This window comes from Gracilinanus agilis, chromosome 6 (genome assembly GCF_016433145.1).
Source record: "Gracilinanus agilis isolate LMUSP501 chromosome 6, AgileGrace, whole genome shotgun sequence".
Classification (NCBI taxonomy): Eukaryota; Metazoa; Chordata; class Mammalia; order Didelphimorphia; family Didelphidae; genus Gracilinanus; species Gracilinanus agilis.
The window spans coordinates 49,678,122-49,699,809 of record NC_058135.1 but is presented as its reverse complement, the minus strand read 5'-3'; the positions used below and the strand labels follow the sequence as shown (position 1 = coordinate 49,699,809).

Here is a 21,688-nt window from a genome sequence, read left to right as displayed (position 1 = left end):
ATTTTTCTAGGACTTCATTCACCTCTCTTACCTCTTTCTTATTTATTTTTTGGTTTGATTTATCTAGATCTGAAAGAGGAATATTTAGATCTCCCACTATTATGGTTTTACTATCTATTTCCTTCTTGAGCTCTACCAGTTTCTCCTTACAAATTTGGATGCTGTGCCATTTGGTGCATACATATTGAGCAACGTTATTTTCTCATCGTCTATACTGCCTTTTATCAGGATGTAATACCTTCCCTGTCTTTTTAAATCATATCTATTTTTACTTTGGCTTTGTCAGAAATCACAATTGCCACTCCTGCCTTTTTTTTTCTCATTTGAAGCCCAAAAGATTTTGCTGAGGCCCTTTATTTTAAACTTGTGTATGTCCACCTGCCTCATATGTGTTTCTTGTAGACAACATATGGTAGGATTTTGGTTTCTAATCCACTCTGCTATTTGCTTCTCTTTAATGGGTGAGTTCACCCCATTCATATTCAGAGTTATAATTATCAGTTATGTATTCACCGACATATTGGTATCCTCCCCTAGTTCTATCCCGTCTTCTTACACTATTTCCTTTTAAACCAGTAACCCTTGTCCCCTCCCTTGATTTACTTCCCTTTTTACCCCCTCCCTTATTATTCTCCTCTTTTTATTTTTAAGGCCTAATAAATTCCCTCCCCCTTCTTCTCCCCTCCCTTTTTTGACCTCCCTACTCCCCTGCTCACCTTGGTTTATCCCTTCTGACTTTCTCAGTAGGGTTAGATAGAGTTTTATATCCCAATGGATATAGCTACTCTTCCCTCTCAGGGTTATTTACACTGAGAGTAAGGTTTAAATATTACCTCTTAATGCTCTCTTCCTCTCCTTCTTATAATAGTATTCATCTCTTCCCCTTCCCATGCCCTCTTTGTGTGTAATAGAAGATCCTATTTTTCTTATTCCTTCAAGATTCTCTTGGTGTCCTCTACTATTCACCCCCCTCTTTCCCTCCCACCCATATCATCTTAGACCATTTAGTATTCCAACCTCTCCCTATGAATAATTCTTCTAATTATTATAATAGTGAATGCTATAATAGTGAACAGAGTTCACTACAGAGAATTATAAACATTTCTCCACATAGGAGTACCAATAATTAGATCTTTTTGAAGCCCTTAAAGAGGCAAATTTAAAAAATATGAGTTTTCTTACTTTCCCCTCTGTTTCTTATTTACCTTTTCATGTTTCTCTTGATTTTTGCGGTTGGATATCAAACTTTCCATTTAGTCCTGGTCTTTTCTGTGCAAATGCTTGGAAATTTTCTATCTTGTTGAATGCCCAAACTTTCCCCTGGAAGAATATATTCAGTTTTGATGGGTAGGTGATCCTTAGTTGTAAACCCAGTTCTCTTGCCTTTCTGAATATCATATTCCAAGCCTTGCGGTCTTTTAGTGTGGAGGCTGCCAGATCCTGTGTGATCCTGATTGATGCTGATTGATATTTGAATTGCCTCTTTCTGGCTTCTTGTAAAATTTTTTCTTTTACTTGGAAGCTCTTGAATTTGGCTATTATATTCCTGGGGGTTGTCTTTTCTGGGTCTAGTGTGGAGGGTGATCTATGTATCCTTTCAATATAGAATTTCAGGGCAATTTTGCTGAATAATTTCTTTTATTATGGAGTCCAAATTTCTATTAATTTCTGCTTTTTCAGGAAGACCAATTATTTTCAGATTGTCTCTTCTAGACCTGTTTTCTTGATCTGTTAGTTTCTCATTGAGATATTTCATGTTTACTTCTATTTTATCAGTCTTTTGACTTTGTTTTATTTGTTCTTGCTGTCTTGATAGATCATTGGCTTCTACTTGCCTAATTCTTGTCTTTAGAGACTGGTTTTCTGCTATAAGCTTTTGATTTTCCTTTTCAGTTTGGTCTGACCTGTTTTCCAGGTGTTTGATTTTGGTCTCCAATTTGCTTATTAATTCTTTTGATTTCGGGGCATCTTTTTCTAATTGCCCAATTCTAGCCTTTTGAGACTGGTTTTCGGCTACAATCTTTTGGTTTTCCTTTTCAATCTGGTTATTTCTGGTCTTTGATTTACTTGCCTCACTTTCCAATTGTGAAATTCTGCCTTTTAAACTGTTATTTTCTTGCCAGATCTCTTCCATCTTTCTCATGATCTCAGATTTGAACTCTTCAAGACCTTGTGACCCGTTTTCATTGTTTTGGGAAGGTTTGGATATGGTTACTTGTTTGTTCTCCTCTGCTGTTTGCTCTGTTGTCTGGATTTTTTCTGTGTAAAAGTTGTCCAGTGTTAAAGGTTTTTTCTTCTTCATCTTTCTCTTCTGGTTTTCCTGATGATTCTGGCTTGCCATTGTAAGCTGAGTTCCCTCTCAGCTTTATGCTCGCACCCAGGATCTGTCTGCGCTCTTTAGACTCCTGAGATCTCAAGTCTAGTTGTTCTGGGACAAGCCTCCTGGTGGTCTCCTTGCTTGTTCTTCTGCCTAAAGCTCCTTTAACAGTCTCAGGGAGCTGCTTCCACAGTCAAGCACCTCTCTGCACTGTGTCCCCACTCAAGGTCCTCTCCTGCACTCAGAATCAGCCCCTTCGTCTGAGCCTTAGTTCGTGCCTTCGCCTTTGCCTGGGCTCAAGGTCTGTGTTCAGATTCCGGGAGTTCTTTAGCCTCTTGGGGGGGGGGTCTTAAGTCTTGCTGCTCTCAGGAACAAGTCCTGGTGAGCTGCCAGTGACTTAATGGGTGCCCCAAACTTGCTCTGACTCTTGTGCGCTGGCTTTGGTGTTGTAGGTGGTGTGGGGTGGGGAGGGGGTTGCTCCACTCGTGTTTTCGTGAGAGCTTTTTCACCCCTTTATAGCATGGAAATGCCCCGATTCCACGTACCTTCGATGCTGCGCCCTGTTGTGGGGTCCCTTCTTTCCTCTGGATTTGTTTTTATGTCTTCTTGAGGAGTCCTATATGCGTGGGTTAGGAGAGGTCAAGCAGCTGCTTTTCACTCTGCCGCCATCTTAACCCGGAACTCCAGAAGGTAAGAGTTTAAAAAAAAAAAAGCAGTCCCCTGGAAACTTGGTGGTCATTGTATGGATCTGAGTTCTTATGTCTTTAAAAGTTATTTTTCCATTAAAACATTGTTACTGTGTAAATTGTTCTCTTTGTTATGCTTCCTTCAATTCATACAAGTCTCCCCAGGTTTCTCTGAAACTTCCCCTTTTCATTATTTCTTATGTCACTAATTCATTACGTTTGAATTCCATGAACACATTCGGTCTTTTGCAAATTGACGGGCATTTCCATCATTTACAGTTCTTTGTTCCCACAGAAAGAGGGACTATCGATATTTTTGTACCTGGTCTTTTTCTTCTTCCTCTGATAGCTTTGGAGTCTGCCATTATTGTGTTCAGTAATTTTTTGGGCTGTAGCTTAAAATTGTTGGAAAGGTTTTCTTATTGATATAATTTTCTTAATATAGACGAGCCAGTCTATCATAGTGAGTCAGGTACTAGACTTGAAGTAAGGCAGATGTGGGCTTTAAGTTGTACTTATGATACTTAACCACATTCTGGGAGGCAAAGTCATTTAATTAATACCTACTTAGACATCTCTCTAGAGGATATGCTTCAGTAGGTGTTTGTAGAGGGAGTTTCCACATTGGGAGTTCTTTGCTTTAACCAAATCACAGATTCTTCCAGTGTAAAGACTGTTATGAAATTGTTGGACATATTTGAGCCTGTTGTTTAGGGAAGGGCTTTGGGAGAAATCTAGGGAGAATGGTAGGAAGAGATTGATGTTACGGAAAGAGGAGTAAACTGGAATTTCAGAAACCTACATTCTAGTCCTGAATATTCCTGTTAATGCCCCTTTTGACCGTGTAAGCTGGGGAAAGTCATTGAATTTCTCCTCATCTTTAATTTTTTCATTTGGAAAACGAAGAATTTGGACCTAACAGTCTTAAAGTTCTATCCCAGCTCTAAAATTCAATGATTTTAATTTTTAGGGCAATTGAATTGAATTTGCATCCCTTAAATGTTCCTCTGAGCAAGGGAGAGTAAAAACATTCTCTCTGAGCCTCCCACTGGCTGGAAATAGGTGCCCAATTGGAGAATGTTATCAGGGAAGAACTATTAGCTTGTTTACATTTTTTTCATTTTTAGAAGGATAAAACAGGTGGTAGATAAGATTCTATTCCTTTGCCCTTTAAGCCCTATATCTCATCGTCTGTTTTTTCCCCTAAGGTTGTTCTGTTATCCACACTAGATATTGGCCTCACAAGTTGCCCTCTAGCTTCACATGATTTTGTGCTCACAGTCCCCCTGTCTACACCCTATTAATGGTGTAGTTGGGTCATTTGGGCTGGTCAGATCTGTGGCCCCCCTTCAGCACATGGTGCTCACTGGTCACGGGACCAGGTGGGCCAAGTGAACAGAGGGGAGGATTCCATGGACCCATATGGAGAATGGACAAACACCTGGAGTGTGCTGCCTTCATAGAGAACAGGAAAACTGATTGCAAATGGAGAATTATCCTCCAGTAAAGTTTTACAAACCGCATTCCGGGTTAGTTAGCCTGCCACAAACCAAGATTTGCAAAAGAACGCCCTGTGGTTATATATATGGGATATTCCACCAATCTTTGTGCAGTGATAAGCTGTATTGGACCAGAAGTGTTATGGTATAGTGGAAAGAGTGCAGGATTTGGATAGACCAGTTGGTTATCATGAAAATGGTGTTAATAATAGGAATATTAGTCTTTTTAGTTGTGAGGGAATTCACTTCATAGGGCTTAATGACATTCAGCACTGGTCTTAGATTCGGGAAGAACCGAATACAGATTCTGCCTTAGACACTAGCTATGTGACCTTAGACAAGCCACTTATCCTTGTTTGGACTCAGTTCCCTCATGTATAAAAATGGGTACAAAAGTACCATCTATCACGCAGCATTGTTGTGAGAACCAGATGAGCTTGTTTATATCAAGCTCTGTGCAAACTGTAAAGTGCTACGTATAAATGCTATTATTGTTGTTATTAAAGTGTTGAACTGGTCAGAGATGAGTATTAGTACTCTAGAGGTGGCTTCTTGGTTGAAGTCTTTTAGCAAGTAGACTAAGGCAAAGGAATAGTTTGCACAGCAGTTGGTAGAGTATGAGGATGAAGCCTAGGAACACTTTGGGATGACTTTGTTTTTTATTTCACATAATATGCCAGAGTCGCATTCTTACCAAAGAGTTTTCTTTCCCTTCCCCCCATCTCTGTCTCTGTCCTCCCTCCTTTCTCCTTTCCTTCCTCCCTCCCAACCATCCATCTTAGACTCAATACTAAGTATTGATTTCAAATCAGAAAAATAGTAAGGGCTTAGGCAATTGGGGTTAAGTGACTTGCCCAGAATAACAAAGCTAGGAAGAGTCTGAGGACTCATTTCAACTCAGGCCTCCCTACTCTAGGCCCCACTGGCCTGCACAGCTGCCCCTAGGAGAGTTTTCTACAGGAATCCCTTTAACTCCAGAGTGCAGTCAAGGTGTCCTTTTATGCCTTTTGTATATATGCCGCCGGGAGACAAGGATAGTGAAATTACCTGGGAAAGGTTAATTTAAATGCTTTTGACTATTAAGTTCTTGGTACATGTTTGTACATGGTTGTATTTATTATTGAGTGTCTAGGTAGTTGTTTAAAAATTATTTCCCTCTTTGTCAAATTACTTAAATGATAACCTCTTTGAAGGCAGAACATTTCCTTTTTAATCCCTCAGTAGCTCTAGAGCAGTATGGTTCATAAATCATTTTTTAAAAAATAGGGACAGCTGGGTGACTCAGTAGATTGAGAGCCAGATCCAAAGACGGGAGCTCTTTGGTTAGAATCTGAGGGCAGATACTCCCTAGCTGTGTGATCCTGGGCAAGTCAGTTAACTCCAATTGCCTAGCCCCTTGGGGCCGATGCTTAGTATCAATTCTAAGGCAGAAGATAAAGATTAAGTTAAAAAGGCCTGGAGAGCATTTAGTGTAAGCAAATCCAGTGAAGCTTGCCCAGGCAATTGGAGTAACTGCTGCTGGTCATGACCAGTTGCACAGGCTTCAAAACTGTTGCTGGCTAGAGTGAATTATAGGGCAGCTAGGTGGCACAGTGGATTTGAGTGCTGAAGTCAGCAAAACTCATCATTTTTTTCCTGAATTCAAATCTGACTTCAGAGACTTTCTAACTATGTGACCCTGGGCAAGTCATCTTTCTGCCAGGAAGTGAGTACAGTGTTTCATCTCCATTCTTCCAGAGCTTGTCATTGCATTGTTCAGAGTTCTTAAGCTTTTTTAGAGCTGTTTCTCTATATAATGTTATCACCATATAAATTATTCTCCTGGTTTTGCTCAGTTCACACCAGCTCATAAAGGTCTTCTTGTTTTCTTTTGAAAATGTAATTTTTGGGGTTGGTGCCAAGATGGCGGCAGAGTAATAGGAGCTTTCTGAATTTCCTTCCAACCGATCATTACAAAGTGTCCCAAAAGGTCAGAAATCAAAATTGAAGGAGTAAAGGGGCTCTCCCATGGGGTGCAGCCTTAAAGGTAGGTGGTGTTTTGGGATCCCCACACTATCATAAAATGATCGCCCCTCCTCCACACTACCTATGGCGCCAGAGTCAGAGCGAGGGCCTGGCAAGTTCTAAATTCTCAGGTTGGCTTTTTAAATCTCCCATCATTTTTCCTAAGCATTTTTATAATCTTCAGGACCGGGTCATTTGTTTCTTTGAGATTCTTCCTGGGCTTGTGTTTGGATAATTCTCTTCCTCAGGGTTTATTTAAAAAGTATCCTTCAGGTCAAAGTATTTTCACATACTTGGTGTTTTTCTTGGTTTGCTCATTTCAGTAACTTCCGTGTGTAGGTGGAAGGATAGAGGTGGGACATGTGCTTGGATCCTGAACAGGAGAGGCAGATCATGCTTGGTCCTGAGTGTGGCTGTGAAAGCCAGAAATTGTTTGGTCATCTCCTACTGTGGTTCAGGTCCAAGCTGCCTAAATGCCAAGTTGGGCCAAGACTGCCTCTTTGCTCCGTGGGGCCTCTTCTCTACCATGGGTAGGGTTCTGGGAAGCTCTTCCAGTGAGATCTTTTTCTCCTCCTGCTGAATTCTTCTTGGGGACCTCTCTCATTGCTCTGGGATTTGGACTGCCCCCTCACGGGGCTTCACAGAGATCCTTCTTCCCCTTTCTCTTCCTATGGGACTCTGGGCCATCTCTGAGCTAGGCTTTGCCTAGGGCTTCCCTCCCATGGTGGACTCTGCCTGCGTCCTCCCTCCTGTTCCAAGGTTCCACTTTTCACTGTAGTTTTTGCTTGGCCCCCTTTTTCAAGACTGTTCCTACAGTGGGTCCTATCTGTAGTAGCCCTCTTTTGGGCTCTGCTTATAACTCAGAGCACCCTCAAGAACTTCATTATATGGTCAAATGTTTCTCACAAAGTATCAGAAGCTTATTTAACCACACAAGGAAATCCTGAGAACTTTAGGGCTTGGCTCATTTTGGTCTCACAGTAATGGCCTTCTGTACTTCTGTTAGTCCTCTAAGTCATTGATTCTAGGAAAGGTTTTTATTTATTTAATTTATTTAATACAGTAAAACTTCTGAAGATAATCAAGAAACACTTCTGTCTTCCCTATGGAAAATTCACTTGAGGATGACAAAGGCTGCCTTTCACCTTGGACTAATATCATTGCCATGACTTCACAAAACTTCTAGGGGAGGTACTGGGGCATATGGCTGCCTGTCACATTGATCTTTCTAGTATGAACAGTGGCAAGATCTGCGGGTTCATTTTTCCTGAACTTTGCTCAGTTTCTAGTAATCCTTAATGCATGTGGTTCCCTGCTTTGATGTATCCCTCACTCCCTCCATCTTTCCACTTCCTTTCTCCCTCTGCTTGCCCTGTATTTCTTCCACTTCCCTCTTTTCTCTTTCCTTCTCCTTCTTTCCCTTCCCTTCACTTCCTTGCAGTGTTGCTTTTTCCCAGGACTACTTCCTACTTCTTTCATTGACCCTCCATCTGGTATTGGTTCCCAGGACACATGGTCCCCTGTAGGATCCTCCTGGATACAAGGCAGTCAGGAATGTGGAGCTCCCATCTCTCTCTGATAATACTAATAATGATCAGCCAGCTCAAGGGATACATTGTCAAGTCTTTGGGGGAAGAGAGTATTTATGTAATTCTTCCTTCTAGTGATACTGTGATTGCTGGTAGCATTTTCTGTTATGCTACTGAGTATTGTAGCAATCCTAGTAATACCTTATTTGTATGTATTTAAGAGTACGATATGGTGCAGCACTGGCGAAGTACTGGCTCTTGTGCCAGGTGGGGGGTGGGGGTGGGGAGCTGCTCCTTCTCCACACCTGAGGACATTTTTTTGCATGCCCTGCCTTTCTGTCCAGCTGCCCAAAGGGAGCACTTCCTCCTTCTACTCTCTGGGCTAAGGTGGGGGGTGGGGGTGGTCGGGGACCTCACAGGCACCTCGAAGTTGTAGTTTGGGTATGCGAACTTGAAAACCTTCGCTGTTAACATGTATGTGGTGTGTGTTTTTACAGACAGAGTCCTATTTAAATAAAGCAGCAGTTAACATGTTGTTAACATGTATGTGGTGTGTGTTTTTACAGACAGAGTCCTATTTAAATAAAGCAGCAGAGAGAGAGAAAGAGACAGATATTCGGAGACAGAAACAGACAGAAAGTATGTAGATAGAGAATTCTGGACCTAGGAAGACCCCTGTTCAAAAATTGCCTCTAGAGGAACTGCATAAAGCACCAGGACTATTGGAAGGACCTGGGTTCAAATGTGGCCTCAGATAGTTCCTCACTATGTGACCCTGGGCAAGTCATTTAACCCTGATTACCTAGTCCTTTCTGCTCTTCTGTCTTAGAACTGATTTTAAGGCATAAGGTAAGGGTTTAAAAAAAAGGAAAAAATACTTCTGGTGTATGTGGCTCTGGACAAGTCACTAATTCTTAATGCCCCATGACAACTCTTTAAGGTTGTAAGCTACAAAGCAGGGATTTTCTTATTGGAAGCTTCATGTGCTAATGACATGGACTATTCTGTTTTTTAGATGTATTTTATAAGAGGCAGAGTGGTAAAATAGATTGGACTTGGGAAAAGGAAGACCTTACTTCCTCCCTTGAGGCTACTCTCTAAGGCAGTGATGGCGAACTTTTTAGAGAGGGAGTGCCGTCTTCCCCAACCCTCCCCCCCAATTACCCCCACCCCCACCTTAGTGCCGCACCACACCTCCCCCATTGCCCCAGATAGAGGAGGGAGGAAGGAAGCGCTTCCATTTGGCTGCTGGGCAGTGGGGCAGGTGATGAAAGGTGTGTGTAAGAGGGGGAGGAGAGTGGCCCCAGCACTCCACTCTTCTCCAACTCAGCTCCCCTCCAGCTATGCGCCACACTGTGAGCTGTGCTCCCCTCATACCTAGCTCCTCTCCAGCCCACTGGAATCACCTTCACCACAGACTCAATAGGCTGACATCTGTGCCTCACCCTCACACAGCATATGAGTCCCTCCCCCCCAGCTCCTTACCCCAGACAGGGGAGGGAGGACACACTCCTGATGGCTGCTGGGCAGAGTGGTGGGGGAAGGGAAGAAAGTCCTTAGGGGCATGGAGAGGGAGAGGGGAGCAGCTCTGCCCAGAGTCCATCTGGCTTTCTGGTAAATAAAAATGAAAATGACTGTAGGTGTGCCCACAGAGAGGGCTCTGCATGCCCTTTTAGGCATCTGTGCCACAGGTTCACCGTCACAGCTCTCAGGCTTCAGGATATCCGCCAGTAAGGGGTGATGTGTATTGATAGAGGGGTTCCCCCTGCCAACAAGATCACTGGTCCGTGAAGCCTCTGGTGTTGTTGAAGAACACCACAAATTATGCAGATAATACCCAAGGTATTGGGTATAAGAGGTTGCTTTATTTAAGTAGGATGTGACTGTCATCTGTTCCATCCTTTGCATTTTAATGAGACATAGTGATCACTGACTTAACCTAGAGTCGAATTCATGGTGGTTGAATTGAGTCTTGGATCATTGTCTGTTCCTTGTTTAGGACTGTGCTGAGAGGCCAGTGTGGAGATGCCAGTTTTCACTGGGATTCATCCTGGGTCGTTGTTGCCTTTTGAATTTCTGTAAAACATGGAACAAAGTGCAAACCTCTTCCTTGGGAGGCAGCCCGGCTCTTAGTGATGCTCAATAAATGTGTTTGGGGAATAAAGATTTCTACCAAGTTCTTGGTTGCCTCATTTAAAAATTTTTTAGTTTTGGATTTGAAAACTTCAAAAGAGCATTTCCATATACACAATAGAATATGAAAAGAAGATTGCACATGAAACAAAATCTCCATTTCAAAATGCTTGCTTTAAAAAAAAATATATGTATATATACACATACACACACAAACACACACACACACATATATATGTATATATATATATATAAATAAATACCACATATTACTTAAAAAAACCCTTACCTTCTGTCTTAGAATTGATACTAAGTATTGGTTTCCAAGGCAGAAGAACAGTAAGGGCTAGGTAATTGGGGATAAGTGACTTGTCCAGGGTCATACAGCTAGGAAGTATCTGGGATCATATTTGAACCCAGGACCTTCTGCCTCTAGGTCAGGTAATTCTATCCATTGAGCCATTTAGCTGCTCTTTAAATTACTTTAAAAAATAACTTATTGATGTCTTCTGTTTTAATGTAATTGAAATTTCTCTCATGCCACATACATCCTTACAAAGAGCCTTCTCTAATAGCAGAGAATTTGTTTTAAAATAAGAGGGAAAAAATCCAGTAAAAGTGATCAATACATAAAAATAAAATCTGACTCTAGATGTGATATTTCATACTCATGGACCTCCCTCCTTCCCCCCAACCGCTGCAGAGGAATCGGGGGAGGTCCTCACATTGTTTTCAAAACTGCCCTGCTTGGGGCAGCTGGCTAGCTCATTGATTAGAGAGCCAGGCCTGGAGATAGAAGGTCCTAGGTTCAAATCTGGCCTCAGATACTTTCTAGCTGTGTAACCCTGGGCAAGTCACTTAACTACTCTTCTGCCTTAGAACCAATACAGAGTATTGATTCTAAAACAGAAGGTAAAGGTTTTAAAAAAAAAAAACACCAAAAACAACTGCCCTGTTTGTGTGTTTCTAAAATACCTTCTATGCAGTTTTTTTCTGCCTTAGAATCAATACTATGTCTCTAGGCTTGGCTCTCAATCCACTGAGCCACCCAACTGCCTCCCTTCTATGCAGTTTTGAAAAAGTTTCCATGGCTCTCTTTTCTCAGTGGTCTCATTTTAAATATTTTGTTGGCATCTTATTTTGTTGCACGGAGGGTTAACAGTTTAAACTCCTTAACCCTTGGGTAAGAGTTCAGTTACTGTTAAACACAACATGTTTTTTTCTATTTTTTAGTGTCACATTGTTGTCTTTTATTTATACCCACAGGACCCTTACTACAGATTTAATGACCTGAATTATAGTTGGGTCTCCTTGGATAACTGGATCTACAGCAAGAAATTCAGGATTCCCTTTGATTTTCGGTATGTACTTTTTATTTCTTTAACTTCTAATAAAAATCTTTATATATATATATTTTTTTTTCAGCCTTCATATAGGCTGAATTTTGGAATCAACGATGATTCAAAATTTCTCTCTTAAGCATGTCACTTACTTTAGAGTTCTGCCTGCCTTTCCCTCCCTCCCCTACCTGTTCACCTTACATTTATACATCTGCAAGTCAGACGAATCTTCTGTAATGCTGATTTTTGTCATGTGTTCCCTGGCTTCAGAATTAAACAGTTCTAGACTTTCCTATGTGGTTTTTCAAGATACTTCTTAATATGTTCCCTGTCTATATATGTGACCTTCTTTCCCATTATTCCTGAACGTAACCCTTCATTTCCATTCATCCTGTTGCTGTAATGTTGCCCATAAATACCCCAAATGCCCATTTCCTTGACTTTGTTTATACTCATCGCCTGCCTTCTCTTTTCTTTTCCATTACGTGACATTATCCAGGCTTGAGGGCCCAGCTCAGGTCTAACCTAACTCCAGGAAGCCTCCCTGACAAATTCCTATTGACTATTCTAGACCATATTCCTTTGATAAGCTTCCGCAGCACTTAGCAGAGTCTCCCAACCAGAGCAGAGTTGGTACTGCCCTTTCTTTGTTTCGTGTTTACATTTTTTGGATTATTAAGCATTTATCTTCTCTCCCCCTTCTGGAGGAGGAAGAAAAAGAAAAACAAAACCCTTGTAACAAACATATGAATAGATGAGCTGTGATCACAAATATACGTCCCATTCTGCATTCTCTAATTAGATTGCCAGTTCATCTGGTGGAGGGATTGTGTCTTCTGGAGGGTCCAGCAGAGTTCTGAGCATGTGATGGGATCTTGAGAAATACTTGCTGGTTGAAGTTAGGGAGTTCCCTTTGTTTTGATAATAATATTTCTATTCTACACAATATTTTTGAAAACTCACACATTCATTATCCCATTGATAGTCAATCTTGTGAGGTTGAGAATTTCAGACACATAGACATGCTATTATTGTTTCTAATGAAAAGTATTATATCTTATACAATGGAAGCTTCTGTGAAAAGAACTGTGTATTTGAAGGAATTTTCTCTTTAAGAGCAGCTTCTTTGTATTTTGGATGCCCCATAAAAGTCATATGCTTTGACTTCAGTTAGCTAGTAAAGAGGGTTTTCTTGAAAAATCACTGTTAAATTATATATTAATTCTTTTTTCTTTATTATCTTAGCAAATGGCAAAAAGTAAATTTGATTTTTGAGGGAGTTGATACTGTCGCAGAGATCCTACTCAATAATATCACTATTGGGAAAACAGACAACATGTTCCATAGATACGTAAGTGAAGAATGTCCGGAAAGTCTAAACCTTCTCCCTCTTTTCCTTTATTTAGTATTTACTGATGAAGCAACTGTACTGACTTAAAAAATGTAAAAGCATAAAAAAATTTAATTTAAAATATGCAAGTTCATAAGTTGTGCTTTTAATGTACATTTTTAAACTCCTGGAGAGCAGATACCATCTTTTCTCTATTCTTGGATAAGCTCTGCTCCTACTCTAGGCTATGGATCCATGTACTTTTTGGGAGTCCAATACATTTGAATTTTTTGGTACTAAATATCTAAGTCTTTTCAGAGTTTTCACACTAAGAAAAGATTGATTGAGGCACCAAGATGGTTCAGTGGATAGAGAGCAAGGCCTAGAGATGGAAGGACCTGGGTTCAAATCAGGACTCAGATACTTTCTAGCTGTAGGACCCTGGGAAAGTCACCTGACCCCCATTGCCTAGCCCTTACTATTCTTCTGTCTTGGAACCAATATCCAGTGTTCATTCTACGATGGAAGGTAAAAGTGTTTTTTTGTTTTGTTTTGTTTTTTAATTGAACCTATCTGTAGATCAGCCTAAATCAATGGCCTAACATCTTGCTTGGAAAAAAGGTCATGAAGGAAATTTTCCTCATAAGGACAGTAGCTTCATGTAGATTTCTATTACCCCAAGGGTATCACTCCATGCACAGTGGAAATGATGGGCAACAAAGAAAAGCCACTGGAGAGCCCCTGGCCAGAGCCAGTGATTCATGTCGCCTGTCAATCACACACACAATTCACAAGCCATTTGTACAGAGAAAAATATTAAAGGAAAAATCAAGGATTTAAAAAAATTTTTTTAAAGCATTTCTAAATACAAAGTAGAACCAAAAAAAGAGGATTATACAGAAAACTACAGATTCCTATTACCTGCTTTTTTCTTTGACATGTAGAAGAAATTTGGCTGGTAGCTTTCAAAATTGTTCTGTTTATGTTCTTTTCTCCAAATTAAAAAAAAAATGCTTGCTTCATGACAAAATACACTGTGTCAGATATGTATAGGCAAGCAAAAGAAATTTCCCCATTGTCCATGACTAGAAAATGGCTTATTCTGTACCTTGAGTTTGTCACTTCTCTGCCAGGAGTTAGACCACATATTTAATTGCCATTACCTCTCTGAAGTCTTTCGGACTTCAACCATTGTTGTATAAATTGTTCTCCCAGTTCTGCTTCGCTTCAGTGTGCATCACTTCATTTTTTTTAAACCCTTACCTTCCATCTTGGAGTTAATACGGTGCATTGGTTCCAAGGCAGAAGAGGGGTAAGGGCTAGGCAATAGGGGTTAAGTGACTTGCTCAGGGTCACACAGCTGGGAGGTGTCTTGAGGCCACACAGGACCTCCTGTCTGTAGGCCTAGCTCTCAATCCACTGAGCTACCCAGCTGCCCCCTGCATCACTTCATACAAGTTTTCCAACAATTTTTGAATCAATCCCTTTCATCGCTTCTCATGCCACAATTATATTCCATTCCATCCATTCTATAATTTGTTCAGCCATTCCCAATTGAGGGTTAATCCCTTAGTTTCCAGATTTTTACCACTACAAAAAATGTTGCTATTAATATTTTTCTATAGACGAGTCCTTTTTTGGGGGCATCTTTGAAGTCTAAGTCTAGTAGTGGTATTGTTGGGTGAGAGTACTCACAGTTTAGTGTCACAGTTTAGTTTAAACCACAGTATAGTGGTTCCAAATTGCTTTCCAGAATGGTTGGACTAAGCCACAACTCCTCTAATATTGAATCAATGGCCTTCTTTTCCCACATACCTTCTAGCAGTTGTAGTTTTTTCCTTTTTGTGCTTTTCCAATCTTATATATATGAAATAGAATGTTAGAGTTGTTTCAATTTGTATTTTTCTAAGTCTCTTGATAGCTTGGATTTCTTCCTTTGGGAGTTGAATGTTCACATAAAAAATAGAGTTGTCATTTATTCAGTTGTTTGATTCTTCATGACCTCATCTGGAATTTTCTTGGTTAGACTGGTTTGCTAGGTCCTTCTCCAGCACATTTTACAGTGAAGAAATTGAGGCAAACAGGGTTAAGTGACTTGCCCAGGGTCACATAGCTAATAAGTATCAGAAGCCATATTTGAACTTGGAAAGATTAAGTCATCTTCTTATATTTAGGAGAAGAGGTAATTCAGGATAGAAGTAAAGAACCAAATTGTATTATAAAGTGGATTTTTCTATAGAACACGTGAATAATTTTTCTTTTTCATAAATTTCCGAATTTCTTAAATTTCACAAATGAGTCTGATAACATTATGGTCATATATATCTCTTTTCCTCCCTCTAACTTAGACCTTTGATGTCACTGAGGAAGTCAGAGACACGAACACCATTGTGCTTCGTTTTCAATCAGCAGTTTCATATGCTGCTCAGCAGAGCAAGGCTCATACAGGGTACCAAATACCACCTGAGTGCCCAGAACCTGTCCAGAAAGGATTCTGCCATGTTAACTTTATTAGAAAGGTATGATTTCTTAGTCATTTGAGATTTGGGCTTAGGAATGAAAGTGAACAGAAAGAAGTACATTCTGAAATTATAAAATGATTTCATTTGAACTGATGCTATTCCATATTTCTCCCAGTTATGAAAAGCCAAACAATAACCATTTAAATGAAAATAAATTCCCAGGCCTTTTGCTAAAAACTGTCTAATTCAGACTAGGGTTGGATTTTCTTTGTTTTGATCTTTTAAAGACTATAAAACTGATTTTTTTTTTATGGAAGTAAGAAAAAGGAAATTTTTTCTTTTCTTCTTTACCCTTCGCCTTTTCTTTTTTCTTTTGCTAAGCTGGAAATTTAGTGGCTACTCACAGGCCAGATCCAACTGATAATTGGCATGGAAGCTTTGATCATCTTTTTTTGATCAAGACTACTTCAACTCCCTCCAGGTTGCCAGGGGGAAATGAGGGCTCCCACCATGTTGATTCCAGACTTAGCACAGATACCAGTGGACCGTAACCCTACCATGCTCAAGTGATTCACCAGCTCTCGCTTTATCTATAGCAGGGACTATAGCAAGGTATCACCACCCCTGGCATGGAAAATTTCTTTTCAAGCAAAATATTCTTACAAGTTTTGCACTTTGTGTTTGAACTTAAAATAAGAACCAGTATCAGTTCCCCTTGAAAACTCTTAGACAAATTGATTTCCATGAAGGGAGGAATGGGCTAAGGTAAGCAGAATGAGGTTAGTTATAGGCTTTAGTCTCTCTACCTAAGGCTCTTGGTGGAATATTTTATTTGGGGCGGGGGAAGAGAAGTGGAAGTGGGTAAGTGCATTAAATCAAAATCTTACAAATTTCATGAGAATCTTCATATTTAAGCACAAATATAACCTATAGAAAATTGCTTGTCATGGCCAGGGAAAAGAATTTGGGACTCAAAGTTTAAAAAATGAAAAAGAAAGAATTTAAAAAATTATACATGTAATTAAAAAAAGTATTTAAAAAACAATCTTCACATTTAGAAATGGCCTTAATAAAGGAATTGTCTTATTAAAAATTAATTATCAATTTAAGAGTTGTCTCATATATTCACATATTTGCTTCGCTCTTCTTTGTGATTATTTTTAAACTCAGATATTGGGAAGATTTAGTAGCTAATAGGCAGATAATTAGTATATTTACTTATTAATGTAAAGAGATAAGACGACAAATGCAAGATAGTTCACAATGGGATTTATATGTTATTGTAGCATTTCTGACAATTTTCTGTTGGTACAGCTTCAGTCATGATACTCTGACTAAAGAAGGTAGAACTTTCTTAAAAAAGGACATTTTTTCTGGTTTTCATTCCACAGCAATCAAGATATGTGCTTTTTCTTGGGTTTTAGGAACAATGTTCTTTTAGCTGGGACTGGGGTCCTTCCTTTCCTACACAAGGAATCTGGAAAGATGTTAGGATTGTGGCCTATGATATTTGCCAAGTGGACTACTTGACTTTTACTCCTATTTATGGTAAGTTAAGAGAGGATGATTTTTTTAAAAATAAATTTTCATCAATACCTTTGCTTTTTGCAAACATCTCACAGTATCACTCTTCTACCCTAATCCCAAAGAGAGTTGTCCCATATAACAAATCATTTTGTTTTAAAAGAAGAGGAAAAAATCAGTAAAATTGATTTATACATTGAAAAAGTCTGCACACCTGTGGATTTCCCTCCTTTGCAAAAGATTGTCAGGGATATTTTCCTTTCTCTTCTTTGAGGCCAATCTTGATTTTTGAAATTTTGCAACATTCATTTTTAGTTGTTTTCTGGTTGATCTTTCCATTTGCGTTATGGTCATTGGGCATTTTTTTCTTGACTTTGCTTATTTCACCCTGCATCAGTTCAATTAAGTCTTTACATACTTCTTTGCATTAGTCATATTCTTTGTTTCTTTTAGCATAATATTTTATTTTCATTATTGATGATGGCGGTTGAACTTCTGGGTCATGATAATTTGCTATGTTTATAGTTCCGGGAACTTGGAGCTTATTTTTCTTTTTAGAACTTGTGACAATTTTTAAAAATTGTGGAAACTATTCCTGCCTTGTATTCAAGTGGCTAAAATTCTTAAGCTAGAGCAAGAGAAAAGATTAGGACTAGCTGTATAGGTCTGAGAGCCATCTATTTGGAGATGGTAATTGAACCCACAGGAACTGATTTGAGGTTGCTGAGAAATAAGAGAGAAAGAAGAGGGGATACACTTGCCTAGCTCATAGAGTTAAAACATTCATTCAACAAATATTTGTTGTAATAATCTGAGTAAAGACTTACCCAATATGGGCCTCCCCCTAAAGTGAGATCTTTGATGAGGAAATTATATATAAATTTATTCTATAGATTTATAGAATAAATCTCTACCTGTATATCTAATATGTGTATATTGGTGTACACTGAAAAATTACAATGGAAAATTAATTTCAAAACCAATAAGGAAAAATGTTTTATATGATTAAGCATGTAAAGTTGATACCTTGCTGTCTCAGGGAGAGGGGAGGGCCAGAGGAAGGGAGAGAATTTGGAACTCAAACCTTATAAAATAATTTTTTAACATTCTTTTTTTTTGTGTAATAGAGGAAAAAATAAAATATTAAAAAACCCTAATCCAATAGACATTTATTAAGTGCCCACAGTGTGCCAGGAACTGTGCTAAGCACTGGGGATACAACTAATAAATAGAAAAACAGGCTCTGCTCTTGAGGAGCTTATAATCTAAAGAGAGAGACAACACACAAGAGGAGGCAGGAAAGTGGGAGGCGATTACAGGGAGTATTGGAGTACTCCCTAAATTGGAGTATTGGAGTAACGCTAAAAACCCTGACCTATTATACAACAGCCTATATATATATATATATATATTCCATTTATCAATTGGAGAATGACTTTTATTTTTATAAACATAATTTAGATCTCTATATAATTGAGAAATTAGTCCTTTATAAGATATACTTGCTTTTTCCTAGCTTTCTGCTCTCCTTCCAATTTAGATTGCATTTGTTTTGTTTGAACAACCCCTTTTTAATTTAACAAAATAAAAATTATCCATTTTGCATCTCATAATGCTCTATCTTTTAATTGGTCCTAAATCTTCCTTTATCCATAGATCTGACAGGTAGACTATTCTATGCTCCTCTAATCTATTTACAATATCTCTTTTTATATTTAAATCATGTACCCTTGTTGACCTTATCTTGGTATACAGTGTGAGATGTTGGTCTGTTCCCAATCTCTGCCATACTGTTTTCCAATTTTCCCAACAGTTTTTGTCAAAACAGTGAATTCTTGTCCCAAAAGGTTGTATCTTTTGACTTCTCAAACAATAAATTTCCATGATCATTTATTACTAAGTTTCCATTTTATTATTTGTTATTTTTCCTGAAAGAAGTCAACTGAGAATTTGAGGTTTTCATACATGACTAAAATAGATACTTTATTTTCATTTCCTCCCATCTCTCTCTCTCTCCCTTTTACTCTACTCCTAAGGCAACTAGGACACAGAGAAACCATCCTTGGTAGGAATTTATGTTCTTTTGAGGAGACAGCATCATCCAAGCATGTATACGATACATATGTGGTAAGGGGAGATACTAGTACCTCTGGGATTGAGAAAGCGTTGATGTAAGACGTGACATTTGAGCTGAGCTTTAAAGGAAGCTAGGGATTCTACAAGGCAGAGATAAGCAGGGAGTGCATTCCAGACATGAGGGATTAGCTGTGCAGGGCACATAGATGGGATCTAAAATATGGCATGTGAAGAACAAACAGCCAGTACAATTGGATCATATTGCTTAGAAGAGGAGTAAGGTATGATAGGATTGAAAAGATAGGTTGAAACCAAGGATTCCATTTAAATGCCAAACTGAAGGGTTTTTATTAGCACTTGGGGGAATAGTTCTTAGCACAATACTTATACATAGTGAGTGCTTAATAAGTGCTTACCGATGGATTCATTGACTAAGGAGTCAGCCCTTGGAGTTTGTTGAACATTTTCTGTCAGATTTTGTCTTCAGGAATATTACTTTGGCCTCATGTGGAGGATGGATTTGAGAGGTGAAACACTTTTGGGGACTTTAGTCATCTAGGCAGGAGGTGATAAGATCCTCCACTGAATTGGTGGCCTTATGGGGGAGCCTTAGGGGAACCACAATGAGAAAGGATCAGGCTTTTCCCACACTCTGACTCGTTTGTCCCACTACATGTAGTCTCAGAAAAATACCTCCATTAACAAAACTTACAAATGTCTCTTGTCTAGAGATTCCCCTAAAATGGATGAACAGGCTTCTTTAAATAATCCTTTTATGAAATATAGTTAAACTATTGGCTAATTTCATTTTTTAAAAAAGAAGAAAAAACCACCAGTATCAAAAATGAAAAAGGTGAATTCACAATCACTGGAGAGGAAATAAAAACAATTATTAGGAACTATTTTGATTTGATACTATTTTATTTTTTCCTTAATTACATATAACAATTTTTAACGTTCATTTATCTTTTCATTATTTTTTTAAACCCTTACCTTCCATCTTATAATCAATACTGGGTATTGGTTTTAAGGCAGAGGAAGGGTAAGGGCTAGGCAATGGGGTTTAAGGGACTTGCCCAGGGTCACACAACTAGGAAATGTCTGAGGTCAGATTTGAACCCAGAACCTCCTGTCTCTGGGCCTGGCTCTCAACTCACTGAGGCACCCAGCTGCCCCATTAACATTCATTTAAAAAGTTTTTTTGAGTCCAAAATTCTAGGAGCTATTTTGCCTAATCATGCGCTAATAAAAACTGATAATCTTAATGAAATGGATGAATATTTCCAAAAACATAAATTTCTCATCTTAGTGAAATAATAAATAGAAAATTTAAATAATCTTATCTTTGACAAAGAAATTGGACAAACCATAACTTAACTTTCTAAGGAAAAAATTCCAGGAATAGATGAATCTCCAAGCTTAGTCTCCCAAAGATTCATTTATTAGTTTTTTAGAATATTTTATCTTATTTTTTCAATTATATGCAAAAATAATTTTTATCATTTGTTATACATGTTATACATGTACAGTCATGAAAAACACATTTCCATATTAACCGTGCTGCAAAAAAACACAGATTAAAAAAACAACAACAAAGAAAGTTTTTAAAATGTATGCTTTGCGCTCTGCATTTAGACTCCTTTACCCCTTTCTTTGTAATTGTCTTAGATCATTGAATTGCTGAGAATAGCGAAGTCATTTGCATTTGATCGTCATACAGTACTGTTTTTATTATGCAGAATGATCTCCTGACTCTGCTCACTTCACTTCACATCAGTTCATATAAGTCTTCCCAGGTTTTTCTGAAGCCGTCATGCTCATGGTTTCCTTCAGCACATCAGTATTCCATCACAGTCATAAACCACAAATCATTCCGCCATTCTCTAATTGTTGGACATCCCTTCAATTTCCATTTCTTTGTCACCACAAAAAGATTCACTATAAATATTTTTGTATTTATAGGATCTTTTCTTTTTTATTTGATCTCTTTGAGGTACAGACCTAGTAGTAATATTGCTAGGTCAAAGGTTCTGCATAATTTTGTAGCCCTCTGGGCATCCTTCCAAATTGCTCTTAAAATGTTTGGATCAGTTCACAACTTTTACCAAGAGTACAACATCAGAGTCCCAATTTTTCCACATTCTCTCCAACATTCGTCTTTTTCCTTTTCTGTTATATTAGCCAATCTGATAGATGTAAGGTAGTACGTCAGAGTTGTTTTAATCTGTATTTATCTAATCAGCAACCAATCACAGAGGTCTTGAGGAGAACAATGCATCCCGGCAGGGTATTGATCCATGGCTACAATCTCTTACTGTGGTTAGAGGATCCTGACATATATGAATGATGTTATCTCTACAAACCCAAACTTGTCCAAGCATGTCTTGGTTCCTGTCCATGCCTGCATGCCTGTCTTCATTCATCCCTAGTCACTCTGGCCTATTCACGGTACTATGAATCCTTACTTAGGTTTGTTCAGTGTACGATGGATCCTTACTTAGGGCCGATCACTTCTGAGAACTTCTTGTTCATCTCCTTTGACCACTTACCAATTGGAGAATGACTCATATTCCTATAAATTGACTCAATGCTCTATGATTTGAGAAATGAAGCCTTTATCAAGGAAACTTGTGATAATTTTTTCCCCTCTATTTTCTTGCTTTCCTTCTAATCTTGGCTGCAATGGTTTTGTTTGTATGAAAACTTAAATTATTATTATCCATTTTATTTTTTTAAAGTCAGGTTTATTATTATTATTATTATTATTATTATTATTATTATTATTATT

General features: G+C 38.6%; 1 protein-coding gene across 1 annotated transcript in view; it reads left to right on the top strand.

The window, feature by feature from the left end:
* MANBA (mannosidase beta) overlaps positions 1–21,688 on the top strand; it is a 125,346-nt gene that overhangs the window by 13,135 nt on the left and 90,523 nt on the right. Inside the window, exons 2-5 of the mRNA XM_044680364.1 lie at positions 11,435–11,529; positions 12,754–12,859; positions 15,187–15,357; positions 16,725–16,852. Of these exons, the coding sequence (XP_044536299.1) occupies positions 11,435–11,529; positions 12,754–12,859; positions 15,187–15,357; positions 16,725–16,852 (500 nt within the window). The remainder of the gene's footprint in view (positions 1–11,434; positions 11,530–12,753; positions 12,860–15,186; positions 15,358–16,724; positions 16,853–21,688) is intronic.